This window comes from Hemitrygon akajei, chromosome 29, assembly GCF_048418815.1.
Source record: "Hemitrygon akajei chromosome 29, sHemAka1.3, whole genome shotgun sequence".
Taxonomy (NCBI): Eukaryota; Metazoa; Chordata; class Chondrichthyes; order Myliobatiformes; family Dasyatidae; genus Hemitrygon; species Hemitrygon akajei.
The window spans coordinates 46956647-46980161 of record NC_133152.1 but is presented as its reverse complement, the minus strand read 5'-3'; the positions used below and the strand labels follow the sequence as shown (position 1 = coordinate 46980161).

General features: G+C 41.1%; 1 protein-coding gene across 1 annotated transcript in view; it reads right to left on the bottom strand.

Moving 5' to 3' along the window:
- The window catches only part of ppih (peptidylprolyl isomerase H (cyclophilin H)), a 32608-nt gene that overhangs the window by 8390 nt on the left and 703 nt on the right, over nt 1-23515 (bottom strand). Inside the window, exons 2-7 of the mRNA XM_073032349.1 lie at nt 15876-15940; nt 15750-15773; nt 13132-13176; nt 8163-8205; nt 2698-2790; nt 2495-2582 (exon numbers count right to left, since the gene is read on the bottom strand). Coding sequence (XP_072888450.1) covers nt 2495-2582; nt 2698-2790; nt 8163-8205; nt 13132-13176; nt 15750-15773; nt 15876-15940 — 358 coding nt within the window. The remainder of the gene's footprint in view (nt 1-2494; nt 2583-2697; nt 2791-8162; nt 8206-13131; nt 13177-15749; nt 15774-15875; nt 15941-23515) is intronic.

Sequence of the window (23515 nt, the reverse complement as noted above, 5' to 3'; positions counted from 1 at the left end):
CACCACCCTGGGATGTACACCATCTGATCCAGGTGACTTACCTACCTTCAGACCTTTGAATTTCCCAAGCATCTTCCCCTGAGTAATAGCAACTACATTCACTTCTGCTCCCTCACATCTTGAATTTCTGGCAGACTGCTAGTATCTTCTACAGTGAAGACCAACACAAAATACATACTCAGTTCCTCTGTCATTTCTTTACCCTCCCCCCTCCCACTACTACTTCTTCAGCGTCATTTCCCATTGGTCCAATATCCACTCTCATCTCTTTTATTCTTTATATATTTAAGAAAACTTTTTGTAGCTTTTATCAGATTTTATCAGTTAGCTTACCTTCACATTTCATTGTCTCTCTTTATGTTTTTCACTTGCCTTCTGTTGTTTTTTAAAAGCCTCCCAATCCTTTAACTTCCTACTAATTTTTTACTATATACCCTCTCTTTTGCTTTTCATGCTGTATTTGACTTCCCTTGTCAGCCATGGTTGTCTCATCCCCTCTTTTGAATATTTCTCCATCTCTATATATGGTTGTCTCTCAGGGTCCGAGGAAGACTACATTGTGTAGGGTGGCAGTGTTTTTTATGAGGCTGAGTTGCGAGCTCGACATCAACCAGAATCTAGACGGAGAATGCGCTCGGGGGCGGTCTGTCACTGGATCGAACTCGAGAACCTCTGTTCTTGAGCCCAGCACTGATCTCACTGTGCCACCAGCTGACCTTGTTGCACAATGTAACCAGTGCGTGAAAGATATTAAAGTGGAAAAGCCTTGCACAGAAACGGTCCCAACCTCTCGGCCTCAGAAGTCAGGATCCAGTGGCACGAAGAATCGTTTCTCCATCTCTAGGATGCATCTATCCTGTGCCTTCTGTGTTGCCCCCAGAAACTCCAGCCATTGCTGCTCTGCAATCATTCCTGCTAGTGTGCCTTCCCAATCAACTTTGGCCAGCTCCTCTCTCTTGCCTCTGTAATTCTCTTTACTCCACTTTAATGTTGATACATCTGACTTTATCTTCTCCTTCTCTAACTGCAGGTTGAATTCTATCATATTATGATCACTGCTTCCCAAGGGTTCCCTTACCATAACTCCCTAATCAAATCTGGGTCAAAACATAACACCCAATCCAGAATTGCCATTCCCTGGTGGAGTCAACAATAAGCTGCTCTAAAAAGCCATTTCAAAGGCACTCTACAAATTCCTTCCCTTGGGATCCTGCACCAACCTAATTTTCCCAATCTACCTGTATATTGAAATCCCTAATTACTGTCATAACACTGCCTTTATTACATTTTTTTTCTATTTTTCAATGAAATTTACATCCCAGATCCTGGCCATTGTTTGGGAGCCTGTATTTAACTCCATCAGGGGTCTTTTTACCCTTGTAGTTTCTTAACTCTGCCCACAAAGATTCTACATTTTCTGAATTTATGTCACCTCTTCTAAGGATTTAATTTCACTGTTTTTTTACCGACAGAGCCACACCACTACCTCTGCCTACGTGCTTGTTCATTTGTTACAAGGTATATCCTTGGATGTTAAGCTCCTAACTATGACCTTCTTTGTAATATCATTCTATTCCTGTCCTGACTAGCACAAGGCACTGCGAGTAATCCTGAGATTACTACCTTGGAGATTCTGCTCTCCAGCCTCTTTCCAAACTCTCTATACTCACTGCACAGGACCTCTTCCCCCTTTCTACCCATGACACTGGTGTCAATGTACACCATGACCTCTGGCTGCTCACCCTCCCTCTTGAGAACCTTCTGAAGCTGCTCCAAGACATCCCGGACTCTGGCATCTGAGAGGCAACACGCCATTCTGGCTTGTCTTTTGCAGCTACAGAATCTGTTGTTTGCCCCCCGAACTACCGAGTCTCCAATCACTACCGTTCTGCCTGACTTTACCCTTTCCTGCTGAGCCCCGAGAGATCATCCCCAACAGCAGTATCCAAAGAGTCATACTTGTTGCTGACGGGGATAACCACAGAGGAACCCTGCACTGATGGCTTACTCACCTTACTTCCCTGGCTGGTCACACAACTACCATCTGAAGCCTGAACGCTGGGTGTGACCACCTCTATGGAATTTTCACCCTCCCAGACAGTCCTGAAAGCATCCAGCTACTTGATTTCTTTAACTGCTTGTAATTTCTGCACCCTCCCTCCTTCTCTCTTTTTCCATTCCCCACTCAGGTTCCCTTCTCTGCACCTGCACTTTACCCCCTCTGCTTCCACACCTTCTTCCCTTTCTCCCATCGTCCACTCTCCTATCAGATTCCATCTGCTTCCGTCCTTTACCTCCCGTCTTTTTACTTCATCTCCTCCTGCCCTTCCCCTCACCTGTCAGCTTGTCCTCTTTCCCCTCTCCCCACATTCTTATTTTGGCTACTACCCCCTTCCTTTCCAAGATTTCCGGAATCTTTGGTGTTTATGATTTGCTAACTCTGTGGACAACTGCTGCCATCATATTGCCAAGTGGAGAGATGCAGATTCCTTACCAAAAACGATATGCTTCCCATCGAGCCAGTCACATTTAGCACAGGTAATAAAGAACTGGCACCCGTTTGTATTAGGGCCACTGTTTGCCTGTTAGAACAGAAACATAGTTACCATAGACATTAAATAGAATGCAGTTTTGGAGCTTTAATCCTAAAAATAAAAATGCTTGAAATGTTACATAAACAACACGAGTCTCTCTTACCATTGACAACAGACCGGGATGAAGGTGTTTTATCTTGAAGTTTTCATCAGCAAACGGTCCTCTGTATATGCTACATACACCAGTCCCATCTCCCTGTGGGCAAGACGATGCCAGCATTACTATGATATGTAGACAGAAAAATAAAGGATCAGCAAACACAAAGGAGGAAACGTCCGTTTCAGTAAAAATTATATTTGTTCTTTCAACTTCACTTGTTCCACTGCTGAACTATTCCCACAACCAAACAACTCACTTTCAAGGACTCTTCATTGCATGTTCACGTTATTTATTGCTTATTCATTGTAATTTAATTATTTTTGCATCTACAGTTTGTTGTTTTTTTTTGCACATTGGTTGTTTGTAATGCTGGGTGAGGTCTTTCATTGATTCTATTGTGTTTCTTGGATTTACTGTGAATGCCCGCAAGAAAACAAATCTCAGGGTTGTATATGGTGACATATAGGTACTTTGATAATAAATTTACTTTGAACTTTATATGCTGTTCCTGAAGCACTGAGTGAGTATCTGAAGACTGAAGAGAGTGTGTCTCCAATGAGAAGACATGCCTTTGTTTCATTGTTACCTTGATGGTAGTAATGAAGTGATAGGAGTCCATGATGATGCATATCTACATAATCAAACTTTTATTTTACCGTTGAAGACTTGGGCTTTTCCAACTGTTTTCAGTCCTTCAGTTTGCCATCTTTGGAGATTTCTAACAGAGAGTAGCTTTTGTTTGGAAGTTGTGGACGTGTGCCTGGGCAGTGATTGACAGATGCTCACCTGCTAGCTGGCAGCACTCTACCTAGGTGACAGTTGCCACAGACCAATCAGCAGGGAGAGGAGTGCCGAACTCCTACAGCCATGGACTTCAGTGGAATGGAAGGCCATGTTTCAGAACTGCCTCAACAAACACTGAGAATGAAGTTGCATTTTTCTAATTGAGTGCATGTAATCACACTGGGCTTTCAGGTATTTAGTATTTATCCATATAACAGATTTCTGCATGATGTCTAACAACAGAAATAATTATGGTAAATCTGGACACAACAAACAGAGCCACATCTGGCTAATAGACCATTTACTAATGATAATGTGATTGAATGAGCACAGAGAAAATTTACAAGGACTTGAGGACCTGAGTCATAGGGAAAGGTTGAATAGGTTATAACTTCATTCCCCAGAGCATAGAATAGGCGCTTCAATCTCTTTTATGCCATGGACCCCTACCATTAACTAAGTGGTCTGTGGACCTCAGATTGGGAAACCCTGGCATGAGGGCATAGAAGAATGAGGGGAGATTTGGTAAAGGTATACCAAATTAGGCATGGTATATAGATGGGGTAAATACAAGCAGGCTTTTTCCCCCAATGAAGTAGCCTGAGACTAGTACAGAGATCACAGGCTAAGGGTGAAAGGTGACATGTTTAAAGGGAACATGAGAAGAAACTTCTTCACTCAGAGGACAGTAAGAGTGTAAAACAAATTTCTACTGTAAGTGGTGGATGTGGGTGTGATTTCAACATACAAGAGAAATTTGCATAAGTACATGGATCAGAGGGGTATGGAGGGCTATGGTCCAGGTGCAAGTTGATGGAACAGGGTAAAATAATAGTTTGGCAGGGACTAGATGAGCCAAGTGACATGTTTTTATGCTGCAGTGTTCCATACTCTATGATAAAGAATACCCTAAACTAGGCACAAGATTATATGCTTATGCATTTCAGACATTCAAAGTCAAAGTCAAGTTTATTGTCACATGCACAAGCATATGTATGCACAGGTGCAATGAAAAATTACACCACAGGCACATAGCATCAGATAAGCAGCATTCATAAGAAAAAACTAATTAAATTTTTACAAGAACCGCATTAGAACAAGAAAAACAAAGACCAATTTAGTGCAAAGTCATTAGTAATTATTTTTGCAATTACTGTGTTATCAGAGAAAAAGCAAACTTACCAATTCTGTAACAGAACAGTTACTTGTGATCTGGTGCAGGTATAAGCCTTGCTGTCCTTGCCTCTTCTGCCGCGTTTACCTATTCCTATTCCAAAGAGATACCTCAGGCTTCCCATCTCCAAAGTGCTCTGTAACCAGTCATCTACCGGAGATGGGTGCTGGGACCTGCACTGTTAGTTGTACACATTAACAACTTGGATGTCTACGTAGGAAGCATGATGAGCAAATGTGCAGATGACACAAAATTGGTAGTGGGTTTGTTATAGAAAAGGGCAAACTTAAGTCCCAGAATGATATTGATTAGCTGGAAAGCAGGGCAGATGAATGGAAAATGTAATTTAATCGTGTTAAGTGTGAGGTGATGCATTTTGGATGAAAATAAAGGTAGGATATATATTGTGAATGATTGGTCCTTAGGGAATATTGAAGTTCAAAGAGATACTGGTATAAAAGTCCAAAGTTGCCTGAAGTTGGCAGCACAGGCAGATGGTTCAGGATTCAGACACTCACTGACGACCATTCTGAAGTGATTCTATGACCTGTCTCACTTCAGCCCAGTGTGATTGCACAGTTAGAAAATTCTGACTCACTTTCAACTCATGTTCTTAGTTGTTATTTCTTTATTTGCACAGTTTGTCTTCTTTTGCACTTTGGTTATTTGTCAGCCTTTGTCTGTTTATGTATAGTTTTTTCATAAATTCGAGTATACAGTATTTTTTATTTTTCCTGTAAATGCTTGCAAAAAAACCAAATCTAAAGGTAGTATAAGGTAACTTTAATAATACATTTACTTTGAACTTCAGCAACCTCTGGTGGGCTAATCAGAAACTGGGTTGAGTTTAAGAGATCTAATACTGCCTTAGGAAGCTGCAGATTACAGTTGTGAAGGGGAAGCCACAGAGAGAGTTGAAAAGGATGAGAAACTGAAATGACAATATTGCTTAGATGGGACAGAATGTAGGTTAGTACATGGATGAACAGAAGATAGGACTTGGTACAGCCTTCATTTTTGTGAAAGCATTGTATCTGAAACACAACACTTGTTTGAACCTTAATGTGCTATAAGGAGATTGTGGCAGATATCCTGGGGAAGTCCACAGAAAGGACCTGTCTTTAATGCACTTTGTTAGGGCACTGCTGCTACAGAGGGGTTACCAGGTTAGTTTTAAGCCATCGTTCACCTCAAGTATAATATTTTGAGGAGAACAGCCTTTCATATGTGCTTTCCTTCATTACCACATGGCAAGGATTTTGATTAAAGTTCGAAGTAAATTTGTTATCAAAGTACGTACTGTATACATCGCAATGTATTACTGAGACTCACTTTCTTGCAGACATTTACAGTAGAACAAAGAAGTACAATAGAAACAATGAGAAAATACATACAAATAAAGACTGACAACCAATGCGCAAATACTAAAAAAAAATAACAGCAATAATAAAGACAGTGCCTTGGAAAAGTTTTCAGCCCACAACCCTTTGTTACACTAGTTATTTAATTTAACTTTTATTTATACACACACACACACAAACTTCTTACCGTAATTTACAGTTTTTATTATGCATCGCAATGGACTGCTGCCACATAACAACAAACTTTACAACATATGCTGGTGATATTAAACCTGATTCTGATTATAGCCAGAAATTTTGATCAATTTAACAGAGAATTTTTATCTGTGAATCACATGTTCTTTTTTCACAGTAGAGCTCACAGAAAAACAGGGAAAATTGTAAAGCATGAAGCACTAAAAATTCAAAAATGGACATGCCAGCAGTTCAAAAATATTCATCCCCCTTTGCTCAGTACTTACTTTAACCACCTCTCACAGCTATTATACGATAGTGCAAGATTTGCCCACTCCTCTTTACAAGATTGCTCAAGCTGTGCCAGGTTAGTTGGGGAGCAGTGGTGGACAGTGATTTTGAGGACTTGCCAGAGAAGTTTGTTTGGGTTAAGGTCAAGTCTCTGAGTGGGCTACTCAAGGAGATCATTTGAAGCCATTCCATGGTTTCTCTGGCAGCATGCTTTGGTTCATTGTCCTGTTGAAAGATGAACTTCCTCCACAGTTTAAGTTTCTCTGGCAGAGGCTAGCATTCATCTTCCCATCAATCCTGACTAGATTTCCAGTCCCTGCTTTTGAAAAACATCCCCACAGCATGATACTACCTCCACCACACTTTACAGTAGGGATTATGTTACCTGGCTGACGCACAATGTTAGATTTACGCCACATGTTCTGCTTAGTGTTGAGGCTAAAATGTTCCACTTTAGTCTCAACCGACCACAAGACTTTCCACATCTTTACAGTATCTTCTATGTGACACTTTGAAAAATTTTTACGAGCAATGATATGCTCCTTTTTCATAGCCAGGGCTTCTTCCTTGTCACTCTTCCATAAATACTCTTTTTGGGAACCTCATCTCCAATTGCAGCCACTGACTTCTGCAGTTCACTCAGTGATTGTTGGCATCACTGTAGCCACTCTTACAAGCGCCATTCTTCACTGGCGACTAAGCTTAGAAGGGCAGCCTGACCTAGGCATTGTGGGTTTTCACGATGGACTGTACTGAGCTCTAAGGGACGTTCAGTGCTTTTGAGATACTCTTATACCTATCCCTAGATTTGTGCTTCTCTATTATCATTTCATTGACTTGTCTTGAATGCTCTTTTGTCTTCATTTTGGTTTAGTCTGTTGAAAATCCACCATACTATTAGACCTTACAGAGAGAGGGGATATTTATTCTTATAAATTCATTGAAAACAGGTGATCCACCACTTCTCCAAATGAACAAACTGGGTGAGTAGATAAGGTAAATATTGCTGCTGAGGAAAGTTAGCATAGTAATTACAAAGGAGATGAATACTTTTTCAGCCTCACAAGTTTTGTTTTTAACTTTTAGTAAAACATTGACAAGTTTTGGATTTTTAAAATTTGACATGATGCCAATGTTTTGTAGATTAGCTCAAAAAAATCCTACTTCAATATATTTTAAATTTAGAAAATGGGACAATAAAATAGTTGCGTGAGTACTTTTTCAAGGCACTGTAATACTGAGAACATGAGTTGTAAAGTCCTTGAAAGTGAGTCTGTGGATTGTAGAATCAGTTCGGAGTTCAGGTGAGTGAGGTTATTCATACTGGCTCAAGAGCTGATGATTGAGGGATAATAACTGTTCCTCAACCTGGTTGTTAGGGACCTAAAGTTCCTGCCACCCAATGGTAGCAGTGAAAAGAGAGCATGACCTAGACGGTGGGGTTCCTAACAGAAAACACATTTCCTCGCCTTATACTGTTAACTGCTGCTTTAGAATTGGATTTTACAGACCAGGACCAAGTCCTCATTTCAGCTGATTTACTAACTGCATTTTGGGGCAACAAAGAAAAATTTTCAAGCGATACAATGACAAGTCCAGCCCGACCCTCGATGTGACCAGGCAATTAAGTGTAATATCTGAAGCACAATATATAAAGTATGCTGTTGCTGAAGTGAATTACTCACGTTTACAAAGTCCCCTCCTTGTATCATAAAATCCTTGATGACTCTGAAAGAATTGAATGAAGAGCACAGTTCAATGGCACTGCAGAAACATGACTTGTTAGAAGCACTCCTGTTCAGTTACATGTCCTATTAGAAATACTCATAAATGTAGTCAAAATTCTAATGAGCATGATGCAAAATTAAAAGATTGTAAAACTACTAGAATTACTCAGCTAGTGAGTTAGTACCTGTCCTCAGAATGTTTCATGTGGAATTATTGGAGAACAGGATTTAAAACTGAACAAAGGTAATGTAAATTCAGATTTAAATTTATTTATCACATGTACATAACATAGGTTTGCGTTAACAACCAACACAACCTAAGGATGTGCTGACTAGCCCTTTCAACATTTGAAAGGTTTTAATGAGATCCCCTCATCCTTCTAAATTTCAATGAGTATAGGCCCAGAGCCAACCGCTCCTCATATGATAGCCCTTCCATTCCCAGAATCATCCTTGTGAACATCCTCTGAATCCTCTCCAATGCTAGCCCATCTTTTCTTAGATAATGAACCATATTACTGAAGGTGAGAGCTCACCAGTGCCTCATAAAGCCTCAGCATCACATTCCTGCTCTTGTATTCTAGACCTCACCACTGACGCAACCTGCAAGTTAACCTTTAGGGTGTTCTGCACAAGGACTCCTAAGACCCTTTGCATCACAGATTTTAGATTTTTCACCCTATTTAGAAACTAGTCTGCACATTTATTTCTTCTACCAAAGTGCATATCCATGCATTTTCCAACATTGTACTTCATTTGCCACTTTCTTGCCCATTCTCCCAATCTAAGCCCTTCTGTAGCCTTCCTGTTTCCTCAACACTACCTGCCCTTCAACCAATCTTCATATCATCTGCAAACTTGGCAACAAAGCCATCAATTCCATCATCTAAATCATAGATATACTGCATAAAAAGAAGTGGTCCCAACACCGACCCCAGCAGACCATTAGTCACCTGCAGCCAACCAGAAAAGGATCCTTTTATTCCCACTCACTGCCTCCTACCAATCAGCCAAAGCTCTAACCATACCAGTAACTTCCCTGTAATACCATGGGCTCTTAACCTGGTAAGTAGCCTCATGTATGGCATCTTGTCAAAGGCCTTCTGAAAATCCAAATATACAACATCCACTGCATCCCCTTTATCTATCCTACTTGTAATCTCCTCAAAGAATTCCAACAGTTCCTTCAGGCAAGATTTTCCCTTGGGAAACCATGCTAACTTTGTCCTATCTTCTCCTGTGTTACCAAGTAGTTCCATAACCTCATCCTTAACAATGGACTCCAGATTTTCCCAGCCACTGAGGTCAGGCTAACTGGTCTATAATTTCCTCTCCGCTGCCTCCCTCCTTTCTTCTTAAAGAGTAGAGTCACATCTGCAATTTTCCAGTTCTCTGGAACCATGCCAGAGACTAATGATTCTTGAAAGATCATTACCGGTACTAATGCCTCCACAACCTCTACTGCTACCTCTTTCAGAACAATTGGCTGCCGTTATCTGGTCCGGGTGACATATGTGCCTTTAGGTCTTTCAGCTTTTTGAACACCTTCTCCCTTGTAATAGTAACTGCACTCACTTCTCTTCCCTCACACCCTTCAACACCTGGCACGTTGTTAAGAGTCTTCCTCAGCGAAGACTGATGCAAAATACTCATTTAGTTCATCTGCCATCTTCTTGACCCCCATCATTTTCTAGCAGTCCTATATCCACTCTCATTTCTTTCATTTTTATACACTGATAAAACTTTTTATATCTACCTTGATGTTGTTTGCTAGCTTGCTTTCATATTTCATCTTTTCTCTCTTAATGATTCTTTTAGTTGCTTTCTGCAGGTTTTTAAAAAGCTTAATATTCTATCTTCCCTCTAATGTTTGCTTAGTTGCATGCCCTCTCACTTGCTTTTACATTAGCTTTGACTTCCCTTGTCAGCCACATTGTACTATTTTGCTATTTGAGTATTTCATTGATTTTGGAATATATCTATCGTGCACCTTTGTCATTTTTCCCAGAAACTCAAGCCATTGCTACTCTGCTGTTATCCCTGCCAGCATCTCTTTTCAATTTACTTTAGCCAACTCCTCTTTCATACCACTGTGATTTCCTTCCTGCTACGTCAGACTTTACTTTCTCCCTATCAAATTTTAAGTTGAACTCAGTCATATAGTGATCTATGCCTCCGAAGGATTTCTTTACCTTAAGCTCCCTAATTGCCTCGTTCATTACATAACACTCTATCCAGTGTAGCTGATCCCTCTAGCAGGCTCGACAACAAGCTGCTCTAAAAAGCCATCTCGTAGGCATTCAACAACTTCTCTCTCTTGAGATCCATTACCATCCTGGTTTTCCCAATCTACTTGCAAGTTAAAATCTCCTATGACGATCATAATATTGTCCCTTTAACACACTTTTTCTATTTTCTGTTGTATTCTGCAGTCCATATCCCAGCTACTGTTTGGAGACCTGTATATAACTGCCATCAGGGTCCTTTTACCCTTGCAGTTTCTTAACTCAACCTGCAAGGATTCAACATTTTCCGATCCTATGTCACACCTTTCTAATGATTTGATGCTACCCTTTCCCAGCAGAGCCAAGCTCCCCGACCCACCTTCCTATCCAACCAGTAACTTTGAACATTCAGCTCCCAACTACAACCATCCCTTAGCCACTAAGAGATACCAATGACCCAAGAACCTGAAGTCCTGTCCCCACATTTATCAGCTAAATCATCTTGTTTCTACCCCCACTGGCACATGGCACAGGTAGCAATCCAGGAATTACTACACTGGAGGTCCTGGTTCTCAGTTTTCTGCCTAACTTTCTAAATTCTCTCTTCAGGACCTCTTTGCATTTCCTTCCTATGCCATTAGTACCAATATGTACGAAGACATTCGGTGGCTCCCCCCATCTCTCCAAACTACTGTGATGTGATCTGAGATGCCCCTGACCCTAGCAACTGGGAGGCAACATATCATCTAGGTGCCCCATTCACACCCAAAGAATCTCCTGTCTGTTCCTCTGACTACAGAGTCCCCTATCGCTACCACTCCCATCTTCTCCCTAATTCCTTTCTACACCACAGAATCATGCTCAGTGCCAGTAACCTGGTCTCCGTGGCATTTCCCTGGGAGGTCATTCCCCCATAACAGTACCTAAAACGGTATATTATTATTGAGCGGAATAACCACGGGGGTGCTCTGCACTAACTGCCCATTCACCGTCCCATTCCTTCTCCTGACAGTCACCCAGAGGAAACCCATGCAGTCAAGCTCCTTACTGACAGCAGCAGGAGTTGAGAACTGACTTTATGGATGGCGCTGTAATCGTGTAATGCTAACAACTATGCTACCATGTCGCCAGTATTTTGTTAGAAATGGATGAACAAGAGTCCTGACAACCAAGGAATCAAACTGATGCTATGCAACTTCTACCACCTCTTGTTGCCAGCCGTACATGCCAGCTCAATAAACTGGTTAAATACATTGAGTTCAGCTGCAGGATTAACATGGTGATGCTGACACACCAGGCACCCAAGTAAGAATGTCCAACAAGCTGAATAAAACTGAACATACACTGACTTTATTTTTTGCAGATCAGAATCACTGCAAAGGTAAACTGATAAAGTATATACAGCTGTGCCTTTATTCCTCATGAATTATTTAACAGAAAAAAATCATGGTGAGCCTGTGGAAAAATCCTAGAGCAAACGCTTCAGATTGAAGGAATTTCAGCTGCAAGTTAGACTGGAGAAGCCGGTAGTGCTCTGCTTGGAACAAATAAAATGCAGAGATTTCTTTTGCATTTTATTAAAAGGCAAAAAGGGATTAAAAAGGTAAAGAGTGATGCTATTAGTGAAAAGCTTGAGGAGCACAGACTCAAAGCAGACACAGGAGATTGTAGATGCTGGAGCCTGAAGCAAGAATTTGCTGGAGGTATTCAGCACTGGGGGTGGTGGGCGATGTGGGGAGGAGAGAAGTATTGCTGATGCTTCTGGTCAAAAGCCCTGATTAAGGGTTTCATGTGGTTCAATGTGAAATTCATTGTCACAGATGGTTGTGGAGGTTGACTTATCCAGTAGACTGTTGCCACAGTTTCAGATTGACGGACAAATGCCAAATCAGAATCAGGTTTAATATCACCGGTAGAGGTCATGAGATTTGTTGTTTTGCGGCATTAGTACATGGTAATACACAATATTAACTAAAATTGCAATAAATAACTGACCAATTAACCTACTAACTCATCTAGTTGCTGCGACATGCAACATTAAACAATATTCAAAAATGATGCAGAATACAGAATTATATAAAAAAGAAACAGAGATTAAGTATAGATATGGAATAAAATATGTATCAATACATAAATACCAGCATGTACTTGCAATGTAAACAGCTTTATCAAAAGTGGTTTAAAGTGTTTACAGTCCAGTGTACTGGAGGTAACAGAGAGAGGGGCTGGGGTGGTTAACTAGAATGGCTGATTAGATTACATGTCTGAGGGAAGAAACAGTACTTGTAGGGTAGCAGTTTGTGTGGTGTCAAGAGTTTGGAGTTCAATTCCCACGCCATCTGTAAGGAGTTTGTAAGCTCTCTTTCCTGACATGTGAGTTTCCTCCCACATTCCAAGGACATCATGGTAAGAAGGTTAATTGGTGATTGGAAAATGCCCTATGATTAGGGCAGGGTTAAATAGGTGGGTTGCTGGGTGGCACGGTTCGTTGATAGCGCTTTAGGGCTTTTCAAAAGGGAGTTGTTTGAAAACGAGTTTGCTGGGGGGGGGGGGGGGGGGGCGGGGTTGTGTCTTGCAGTATTTACGCAATTTTCCTTGGAAGGGATGCAGGTTCTAATGGAATGGTGATTGATTCTGATCTCTAGTCATGAAACAACGCCAATACAGAATCCAGTGCCATAAATTAAAATGCAATATCATACCTGTGAAATGTACTTCCTTTGTAACCTACAGGAACCCCGTCCTTCCTGATGGAACAAAACAGAAATCACAGAGTCAGTAAGTCCCAGGTTCTTGAAACTAACATGGTGTTAATCTTTTAAGTTTGCACTTCCAACTTAAAGTAACTCCATTCCAAAATCATTAGAGGCTGGCAAAAGGCTATGAAATAATTGCACTGAATAGATAAGGCACAGGCAGCCAAACCATTTTTAAGAAAAGTTGTTGGTGTTTAGTCATGTTCCTTTCAGCAACAGGTTCAAGATTCATTTATCACACGTACATCAAAACATAGGGGTGTCGGGGTGGAGATATGTGTCTACCAATGGAAGTATGACGTGTTCCTTCCCTAAACTAGCCTGCAGGTCACCTTTGGGCAAGGTGTAGCACCTGTTTAGAACCCCCCTCCACCCCAAATCAGGGTCACATGAAACCAAGGGAGCAGGTGGTGGATGGTCGTATGAGCAGCTAGTACATATCACAAGTCCTGGTTATGTGACCACTGACGCCAGGCAGACAGTCTCTGAGGAGTATTGATGGGTGAGGTCACCTGTCTTGTAAAGACACTGCCCAGAGGGAAATGGCAAACCACTTCTGTAGAAAAATTTGACAAGAATAATTATGGTCAAGGATTGAAGACCATGCTTGTCTATGTCATACCATACGGCACAAAATGATGATGCTGATGGCATCAAAACATACAGAGAAGTGTATCTTCCGCACTAACCTATGACTTCCAGTTCTTAGTTAAATGATCTTTGTTCTGTAACAGGAAGTTACAGAAGTGTCAAGTGTCACCACACATTCCAGCGCCAACATAACATGCCCACTACGTTCAGCAAAACACAGAACACAACAAGTAATAAGCAACAGTAAAACAAGCCCCTTTCCTCCCACCCACATATGCAACCCCAAGATAGTCTGTATTCTTTGGCTTCCAGCAGACTCTGATTCGGACGCAGACATTGGGCCTTCAACTACCCCAGCTGATTCGCAGATGCACGGTTTATAAAAGATCCCATTATTTAACCAGTTGCAATGGCATTTCTTGATTATTTTGTGCTAATCTGCATGAGGTCAGTAGTTAAGAAGGCAGGTAGAATAAGACTGAAGTGGTGACTTCATTGCTGTGGTGACAGATAGATCCTCTGGTCTGTATGGAGCTGATTCATGGATCACCTACAGTTGGCACATAAAAGCTCTGAAACAATTAACACCAAAGAGTCTTATGAAAGATTTTGAGGATCAGCTGAAAGAACAGACACACCAGTGTACTGGGGGAGGTCAACGAACTGCATCTCCATCATGATAAATCACTCCAACTCCGATGGATAGGTCACGTTATTTGGATGCCTCACTTACGTCTCCCCAAACAGATTCCGTGCTCCAAGCTGAAGGGCGGTCAGTGAGCCCCTAGTGGGCAAAGGAAACTCTTCAAAGATAACATCAATATCAGCCTGAAGAATTTCAACAATGGAAAGAGAAAAACTGGGAAGACATTGCACTCAATCGATACTCCTGGAGGAAATCTGTTTGAGAGCAACCTCCACTATGCCAGAGTGCAAGCAGCAACTGCAAAGGAGAGACTGAACAACCAAAAGACCTGACCACTAACCACAGCCACCACTTACTCTTTCCCACACTGCACCAGAACATGTGGATCCCAGATTGGCCTCTACGATCAGCTGAGGACCCACCAAGATAACCCCTTAGGAGATCATACTTGACTTGAGTGACGCAACTCTTCTTATACTGTACATAGTGTTCTGCACTGTGTGAAGTTTGGTAATCCGTCATTTTGATTTTAGCCCTGCAGCCTCGGTTGGGGATTAGGAGATGGTGAAAGTAGAACATCAACATCAACCAGCAGGTCTTTGACCACTGAACAACTCCTCCCTGCAAAAACCTCTACATCATCAATGCAGAACAGAATAAAGCTCAACAATTTGGTTCACCCAAGGACAGACAATGAGCAATTTCAGGAAAGAAAGCAAAATAATACGTACATATGTAGCCATTGAGTTATTAGTCCATTCGAGGAAATATGATCTGGCAATTTTGCATCATTGATTTCAAGGTAAAAGTGCCAGCTCATCAACTGATCAAAAACACAAGAGATTCCGCAGGTGCTGGAAATCCAGAGCAACACAGACAAAATACTGGAGGAACTCAACAGGGCAGGCAGCATCAATGGAGGGGAATAAACAGCCGATATTTTGGGCCGAGGCCTTCATCAGGTAATGAAAATCTTTTCATTACTGTGAATATATTTTTTATATATTTCAAATAAAACTTTATTCTTGATAAGAAAATTACAAAAATAAACTACAATGCCTTCTCATTCTTACTTTCATAGTCAATACATTAAGTTGTGTTCTATTACATTCCTTAGAACCAAAAGAACTGGGTAAACTGAATAACTGGTTTGTGAACCAAACTCAGATTAAATTTTTTGTCATATACTGCAGGTTGCAATGAAATTTCTTACTCTGTAAGCTTCACCTGAGCACAGAATTGCATTGTACTGCATCTAGTTTTCAAAACTCTTAAGAACACCAAATCAAGGTCAAATACTCCACATGCAACCAAAGCATGGACTCACCTGAATTCTCCAGTACAGAACTGCCTAAAATGGAGAAAAAAAATATTGAATTAGTAACAACATAACAATGAATTAGTTTATAGAATATGGAAGTGAAATAAAGTGGCTAATTTAACTGCATCTTACCTGAAGTTCTCTGCTGCCCTGGGAACAACATCTGCAAACAGTTCTATCTTCATCCGACCTACTTCCTGTTATAGAACAAAGAGATCATTTGACTAAGAACTCAAAGTCATAGGTTAAATGCAAAGCTGAAATGTTTAAAGGAAACATCTGTACTCAGAGGATGGTGAGAGAGTGGAACAAACTGCTTGTGGAAGTGATGGATGCAAGTTCAATTGCAACTTTTAAGATACATTTGGATAAGTAGAAGGGGAATGGAGGTCCAGATGCAGATCAATGTGACTAGGCATGGACTAGATGGGCTGAAGGGCCTGTTTCTGTGTTGGTGCATTCTATGACTGCATCCCAATTATGATTGCAACACCATTACAATCATTACCAAGGAGGTTTCAGTGGGATAACAAAACAAACTGCAGAGAGTTGAAAAGTCAAAGAATTCAGGATACGACGTTGGGATGACCAGCCAGCTGAAGCAAACACTAATATGAAGATTGAGGCAGAGTATTACTCTAACGTTAGATTGGAAAATGTGAATGCTCAAAAGGATCTGGATGCTTTTGTATATGAGTTGCTGAAAGTAAACATGCAGGTGCACAATTGGTTAGGAAGGTAAGCCCTATGTTGAACTTCACTCTAAGTCAGGGGTTCCCAACCCTTTGGTTAATGGTAGGGATCCATAACATAAAAAAGGTTGGGAACCCCAGCTCTATGAGATGATCAAGGATCAACTTTATTCACCACATTTATTAACAGGTATTAGGAATTTGTGGTGATGTGTTGGTACGACATGCAACAAAAACAACAAGAATAAATAATTATATAAAGAAATATAAAGTTAGAAGTTTATCTATGGATATAGAACAAAAAACACATAAAGCATTAGCATGTTTTGAGAAAAAGAGTAAAGATGTCTTATTGTAGGGCTTTGGTGAAAATACGCTTGGAATGCTGTGGGAAATATCTGATCTCATGTAGAAAAAAGTGAGCAAGTGCAACACTCCCATGTTAAGCTGTGATACATTCAGATAGGATGTTTTCTAATGAAATAGTGATCAAAATTGGTGAAGGTCGAAGTGGGCAGGTCAAATTTCTTCAGCCTTCTGAGGAAGCGGGGTGCTGGTGAGCTTTCTTGGCTGTGGCACCTTTGTTGTTGGATCAGGTTAGGCTACTGGGGATGTTATGTTAGTCTTCCCCACATTGACAGCCAAACATTAAAATACAATTAGAGATCTTTTCAAATGTCAAAAGTGAAATACTTATGAGGGTCTATTCTTAAAATCATTACTGTTCAAATGTTTGTATGAAGGATTCCATGAAAGTTTGACAGTCTTATAAAATACCAACATAATTCATAAATTTTAATGTTTAGTGTCTAGAACAAGATCACAACATTAGAAAATGTTAAGCTATCACCCCTGTCTAGATATCAGGGCAATTCTATTCTGACTATAGTAAATAACCAGCAAAAGAAGTGCCTATTCTTGTACCTCTCTCACCATCAATCTGAAAGGAGCTCATCTAAGAACATTCCTACAAGTTCAGAGATTATGAATTGCTGCAAGGCAGTGTTTACAAGAATCCGGTAATTAGAAAAGCACAGTAACTTGTATTAACGGTGGATGAGATTACTAACCTCTGCAACCCCTCTCCATTTTGGGTTAGTTCTGAGTTGGCCCACATTCTGGTAAATGGATTGGGACAATCTCTACTGAAGCAATTATCCTAATCACTAAGAAGTTCTTCTAACATGACTGGATTATTTACTTTGGAAGAAATAATGACTAATCAATAAAATCAAGAAACATGCTATTGTTTTTCCAACTCAACTTAATTGAACCACATGCATACTTTCATAACAGTGGTCTTTAAGTAAAATACTTCCAATTAAAATTATAGTGATTCAAAATAATAACGAATAGTGGAGCTGAAATTATTCTGTGTACGTTCAAATGATTAAGAACTTAACACGTTTACTTGGGCAATTAAATGCTAATTCTATTCAACTGTAAAGTTATCGTATAATTCTTCTGTCAGACACTAATTACTGCATGAACTACCTTAATGAATACAGTGAAATTTCTGAACACAAATGTATGTGAAGCTGATTAATAGTGTACTTAGAAGTGGAAATATAAGCCAGACCAGTACCCATCTCCAAGTAAATCATCCGCTTTAAAATATATTCAATTTCAGACAAGACAGCTATTTTATAAACCAGGGGTAGGCAACCTTAAGCACAGATGATTTTCAAGCATGCGTTTTTCATTAATTTGAGGCAAAACATAACTAGATGTATATAAATGGATAATTCCCATATTTCAAGTTTTTTTATGGCATTTATCTGGCCCACTGTCCGCTCATTAATACGCAATCTGGCCCACAGAGGCAAAAAGTTTGCCCACCCCTGCTATAAACTTCCCATTGTGTAGGAGGTCCACTTTAAGACAAGGACATAACAAAATGAAAAAAATCCAATTTTAAAATCTATGATAGTTTTATAGACATACAGTACAATAGAAAATCTATTACACGATTACAGATTTTGATCTGCTCTAGAAACCCTCAGTGTTCATTAAGCATTTAACGATCTTGCTCATTAATTCTCTCACCTATAATGTTGAATTTTCAAAAGCACATCTGCTGTCTATTGACTGCTGCCTAATATTCACTGACTTGTTTTCTACTTTAAACTTTCTAGTTTAAGGATAAAGGGGAAGCCTTTTAGGACCGAGAAGAGGAAAATCTTCTTCACATAGAGAGTGGTGAATCTGTGGAATTCTCTGCCACAGGAAGCAGTTGAGGCCGGTTCATTGACTATATATAAGAGGAAGTTAGATATGGCCCTTGTGGCTAAAGGGATCAGAGGGTATGGAGAGAAAGCAGGTACAGGGTTCTGAGTTGGATGATCAGCCATGATTATACTGAATGGCGGTGCAGGCTCGAAGGGCTGAATGGCCTACTCCTGCACCTATTTTCTATGTTTATTAGTATTCAGACATCGAAAAGTGGAGAATTTCAAAATGTGCTGTTAGCATAATTGGATAAGAAGCAGATTAGAATTAGAAGGGCAGGATGAATCAATTAGAGAACATGAGTAAGTTGATAGAAATTCTTACAAAAGCAATATGCTTGTATTAACATTAATCTGATTGTCCTTGGAATAAGAGTGACATTGCACAGAAACAGTATCAACCCATATACTTGCCGCCATAATGTCTAAATCTACACTAATACCACTTACAGCACCTGGTCAAACAACACACACAAAATGCTGGTGGAACACAGCAGGCCAGGCAGCATCTATAAGGAGAAGCACTGTCGACGTTTCGGGCCGAGAACCTTCGTCAGGACCTGGTCTGCAGCTTTCTATGCCTTGGGAATTCAAGTACTCGTTTAGCTACTCTGCCATCATCCACTCGACAGCCACATTCTGAGTGAAAACTATTCCTTAGATTTAATCTGAACTATCTACTGCATCTTATCTATACCCCTCATTATTGTATTCCCTCTCCAGCACAAGGCTGTACTATTGAAATAAAAAACCATACATTTCATTTCTTGCCATTACTGAAGCTCTCCATCCCAGGCAATATCCCAATGAATATCTTCTGCACCATCTCCAGTCCTCCATTTCCCAATTCTCACCATTCCTCTACCTTCACCTATCACGTTCTAGCTTGTGCTCCTCCCTCCCCCGTCATCTATTCTAGCTTCTTCCCCCCTCCTTTCCAATCCAGATGAAGGGTCTCAGCTTGAAATGTCAACTGTTTATTCCTATCCAAAGATGCTACCTGACCTGCTGAGTTCCTCCAGCATTTTGTGTGTGTTACTACCATCCCTTGTATTGGTATTGCTTTTATGTTTGCTAGAGTTTAGAAAAATGAGGGGGAATCTCACCGAAACCTATTGAATACTGAAAGGCAAGTTTGAGTCAATGTGGAGAGGATGCTTCCTATGGTGGGGGAGTCTAAGATCAGACAGCACAACCTCAGAATAGAGGGAAATCCATTGCCATGGACGGCTGTGGAGGCCAAGTCATTGAGAATATTTAAAGCGGTGGTTGACAGTTTATTGGTTAGTCAGGGAGAAGGCAAGAGAATGAGGGATAATAAATCAGCTATGATGCAATGTTGGAGCAGACTCGTTGGGCTGAGTGCCCTAATTCTGTTCCTATGTCTTAGGTACCAAGATACTTTGAAAGCTTGCCTTGCATACTGTGTATACAGACCAAATCAATGACAATTTGGATATCAATGTAGTTTGATGAGTAAGCTCCCAAAAGGCAGCTGAGTTGAAAGACTTGGACTGGTGTATGCACCATCTTTATAGTCCTTCCCTTTTGTAACTCTGGCATGGACAGTCCTAAGCCCGACTGCAAAAGGGCATGAGGCTAGCAACAAAATCCTGTAAAAAATGCACAGCTACAGAAACTCCAAAGATTTCATCCCTGGTAGAGGAACGAACTTTGCCGAAAAGACAGATGAAGTTGTGTGGTGGGAGCCGCTAGTCTGGAAGCGAATGGGCTAATCAAGCTTCCATCAGCCAGGACCACTCAAAGACTGAACCATGACAGAGGACTCCGGTGAGCTACTGTCGGTGGCCTGTTCCCCTGTAGCTGTGACAGACTTAACAACAGTAACCAGTACAACCTTCAGTGCTTATCAGGATTAAGTGTACCTACTACAGCTTCTCCCATCGATAGCACCAGACAGATACACCGTCATTATGTGGTTAGTACAACACTTTAATTAGGATTCAATTCTCACAGCTGAATACAAGCAGTTTGTACGTTCTCCCCGTGACTGTGCAGCTTTCCTCTGCGTGCTCTGGTTCCTCCAACCGTAGTTTGGCTCTCACTTTTTGCTCTCTTTCAACTCTCCTTCACATTCCCATTCGGATATGTCCATAAATGGCCTCCTCTACTGCCATAATGAGGCCAAACTTCAGTTGGAGGAACAACATCTCATACACCGTCTGGGTAGTCTCCAGCCCCTTGGTATGAACATCGAATTCTCCAACTTCCGGTAATTCCCTCCCTCTCCCTTCCCCCCATCCCACATTCACTCTGTCTCCTCTTCTAGCTGCCTATCACCTCTCATGACTCTGCCTTCTTCTACTACCCCTAGTCCCCTAGTGCTTTCCCCTTAGATTCCTTCTTCACCTCTCCTGCCTATCCCCTCCCTCACCCCTTGATCTTTCCTCTGATTGGTTTTCCACCCTTCCCCCACCTTCTTTATAGGGCCCCTGCCCCCTCCTTCTTTAGCCCTGACGAAGGGTCTCAGTCCGAAACGTTGACTGCTTCTTTCAACGGATGCTGCCCGACCTGCTGAGTTCATCCAGCTTTTTTGTACGTCTTGATACTGATGTAAGACTAGCTACCAAATCAAATGAAGATGAAAATACATGCTTATCCTGGAGCGTTTCTGAATTTTGAGGCAATTAAGACTATTGAGGGACTTTTGGTAAGAAGATGGTGCATTCAGGCACAGTGACCTTTTGGGGGGGCCAATCAAAGGTGATTTGAAATGTCTTTTTTATAATCACTGGACAATGCTGGACACAAAGAACTTCAGGTACTGCAGCTCTACCCCGTCTGTGATCTGCTCATCGGCAGAAGAGCTGACGGTGCAGACCATGTTGCTGCCTGCTATAAGTTCATTGTACCTATGTATAATGACAATAAAGATCATTCAATTCAGTGAGTGATTGTCTTGGACATTTCTCTTGCAATTGCACGACGCTGTTGAACATTGATAATGTTAAATGCTACAAGCCCGTTTCCCTTGTTTATTGGCGAGACAGATAGGCCTCAAGCTGTGGGCTTGCCCGTTGCAGCAGTCCAGGAGAGGAGATGCCAGAGACAGTGTAGTGTTGTGTCTATGTTGGGTTTGGGGGTTGTGGGGGTGAGAGGATATGTGTTGGCCCCTCCCATTGGTGCCACCCTCCAGTGTTTGATCAGTGGCATGACAAGCAGATTGCAAGTATGCTTGCATTGGTTCATCTACAGACTACTGAGAATTGCTTGTTCTTGCCGATAACACCCATGCACCAGCAACTTACAGGAGAGCTCACTCAGGGACTTGGCCTATACTATATTTTTTGTGTGAATATATGTTTACATGGGTGTTCATATATGGTTGAATGATAATTAAACTTGAACTTTAAACTAGAGCATCACTAGCAATCCTTGAGAATGCTGTGGTCAGGGCACTCTTGACCGAGGTGAAAGTATTCCACAGTTCTATTAGTTTGGGGATTCCAGGGTTTTGATGAAGAAATGGAGATATATTTACAGCTCAGGGTGCTGTGTGACATGTCCGAAAGTTCCATCATGGCACTAGACTACCCACCAAGGACATCTTTAAAAGTCGATGCCTCAAGAAGGTAGCATCCATCATTAAGGAACCACACTAACCAGGACTTGTCCTCTTCTTATTACTACCAGTAGAGAGGAACAGGAGCCTGAAGATACACACTCAATGTTTTAGGAACAGTTTTTTCCCCCCCACCATCAGATTTCTGAATGGTTCATGAACCCATGAACACTACCTTATTATTTTTGCTCTTTTGCACTACTTATTAAATTTTTATATATTTCTTATAATTTATAGTATATTTTATGTATTGCACTGAACTGCTGCCGCAAAACAACAAATTCCGCGATGTACTTGATTCTGATTTTCAGTTGGTGATGATCCTACTCGACTGTTCTCCATGCCTTTTGTTGTGATACAATTGCCAGGCTTGGCTGGCAACTTGCTGAGTGACCACACTGCAGTTCACAGCTAGTTCAACAGCAGCCACACCGTGCCAGCGATGCAAGGTTCATTTTCAGCATTGATAGCCAATGATTTTATGCTCTGCATGATATGAAGATGCCCTCATACAGAACTGTAAAGAACTTGCATTATACTCCCAAATTTATGTCTTTTACAACGAGTTAACATATGAGGAGCTTTTAATAGCTCTGGGCCCGTATTCGCTGGAGTTTAGAAGGATGGGGGTGGATCTCATTGAAGCCTGTTGAATATTGAAAGGCCTTGATAGAGAAGATGTGCAGAGGATATTTTCTATAGTGTTGGAATCCAGGACCAGAGGGCACAGCCTCAGAATAGAGGGATGTCCATTTAGAACAGAGATAAGGAGGAATTTCTTTAGCCAGACGCCGGCGAATCTGTGAAATTCATTGCCACAGATGGCTGCTGAGACCAAGTTTTTGGATATACTTAAAGCTGAGGTTGATAGATTCTTGATTAGTCAGGGCGTCAACAGTTACGGAAGAAGGAAGGAGACAGTGGGTGGAATGGCATAGCAAACTAATGGGCTGAATGGCCTAATGTGGTATGGTATAAGCCTCAGTGAGTAACCACATGGATTATCCAACAGCCACAGTTCACCAGCGGTGGAAGGGTTAGTATAGGAATGATGTTATGTTCTGCATGATGCTGAAGCCGATCTCATACAGAAAAGTGGAGAAGTTGCATCATACTCCCAATTTATGACTGTTATAAAATGGATAAAGGTTATAATACCTAGTCCTTGACATGTTCAAGTTTATTATCATTTGATCGTACTTATATACAACCAAATGAAAACAATGTTCCTCTGGACCACGGTGCTCCCACAAAGCATGTATCACACAG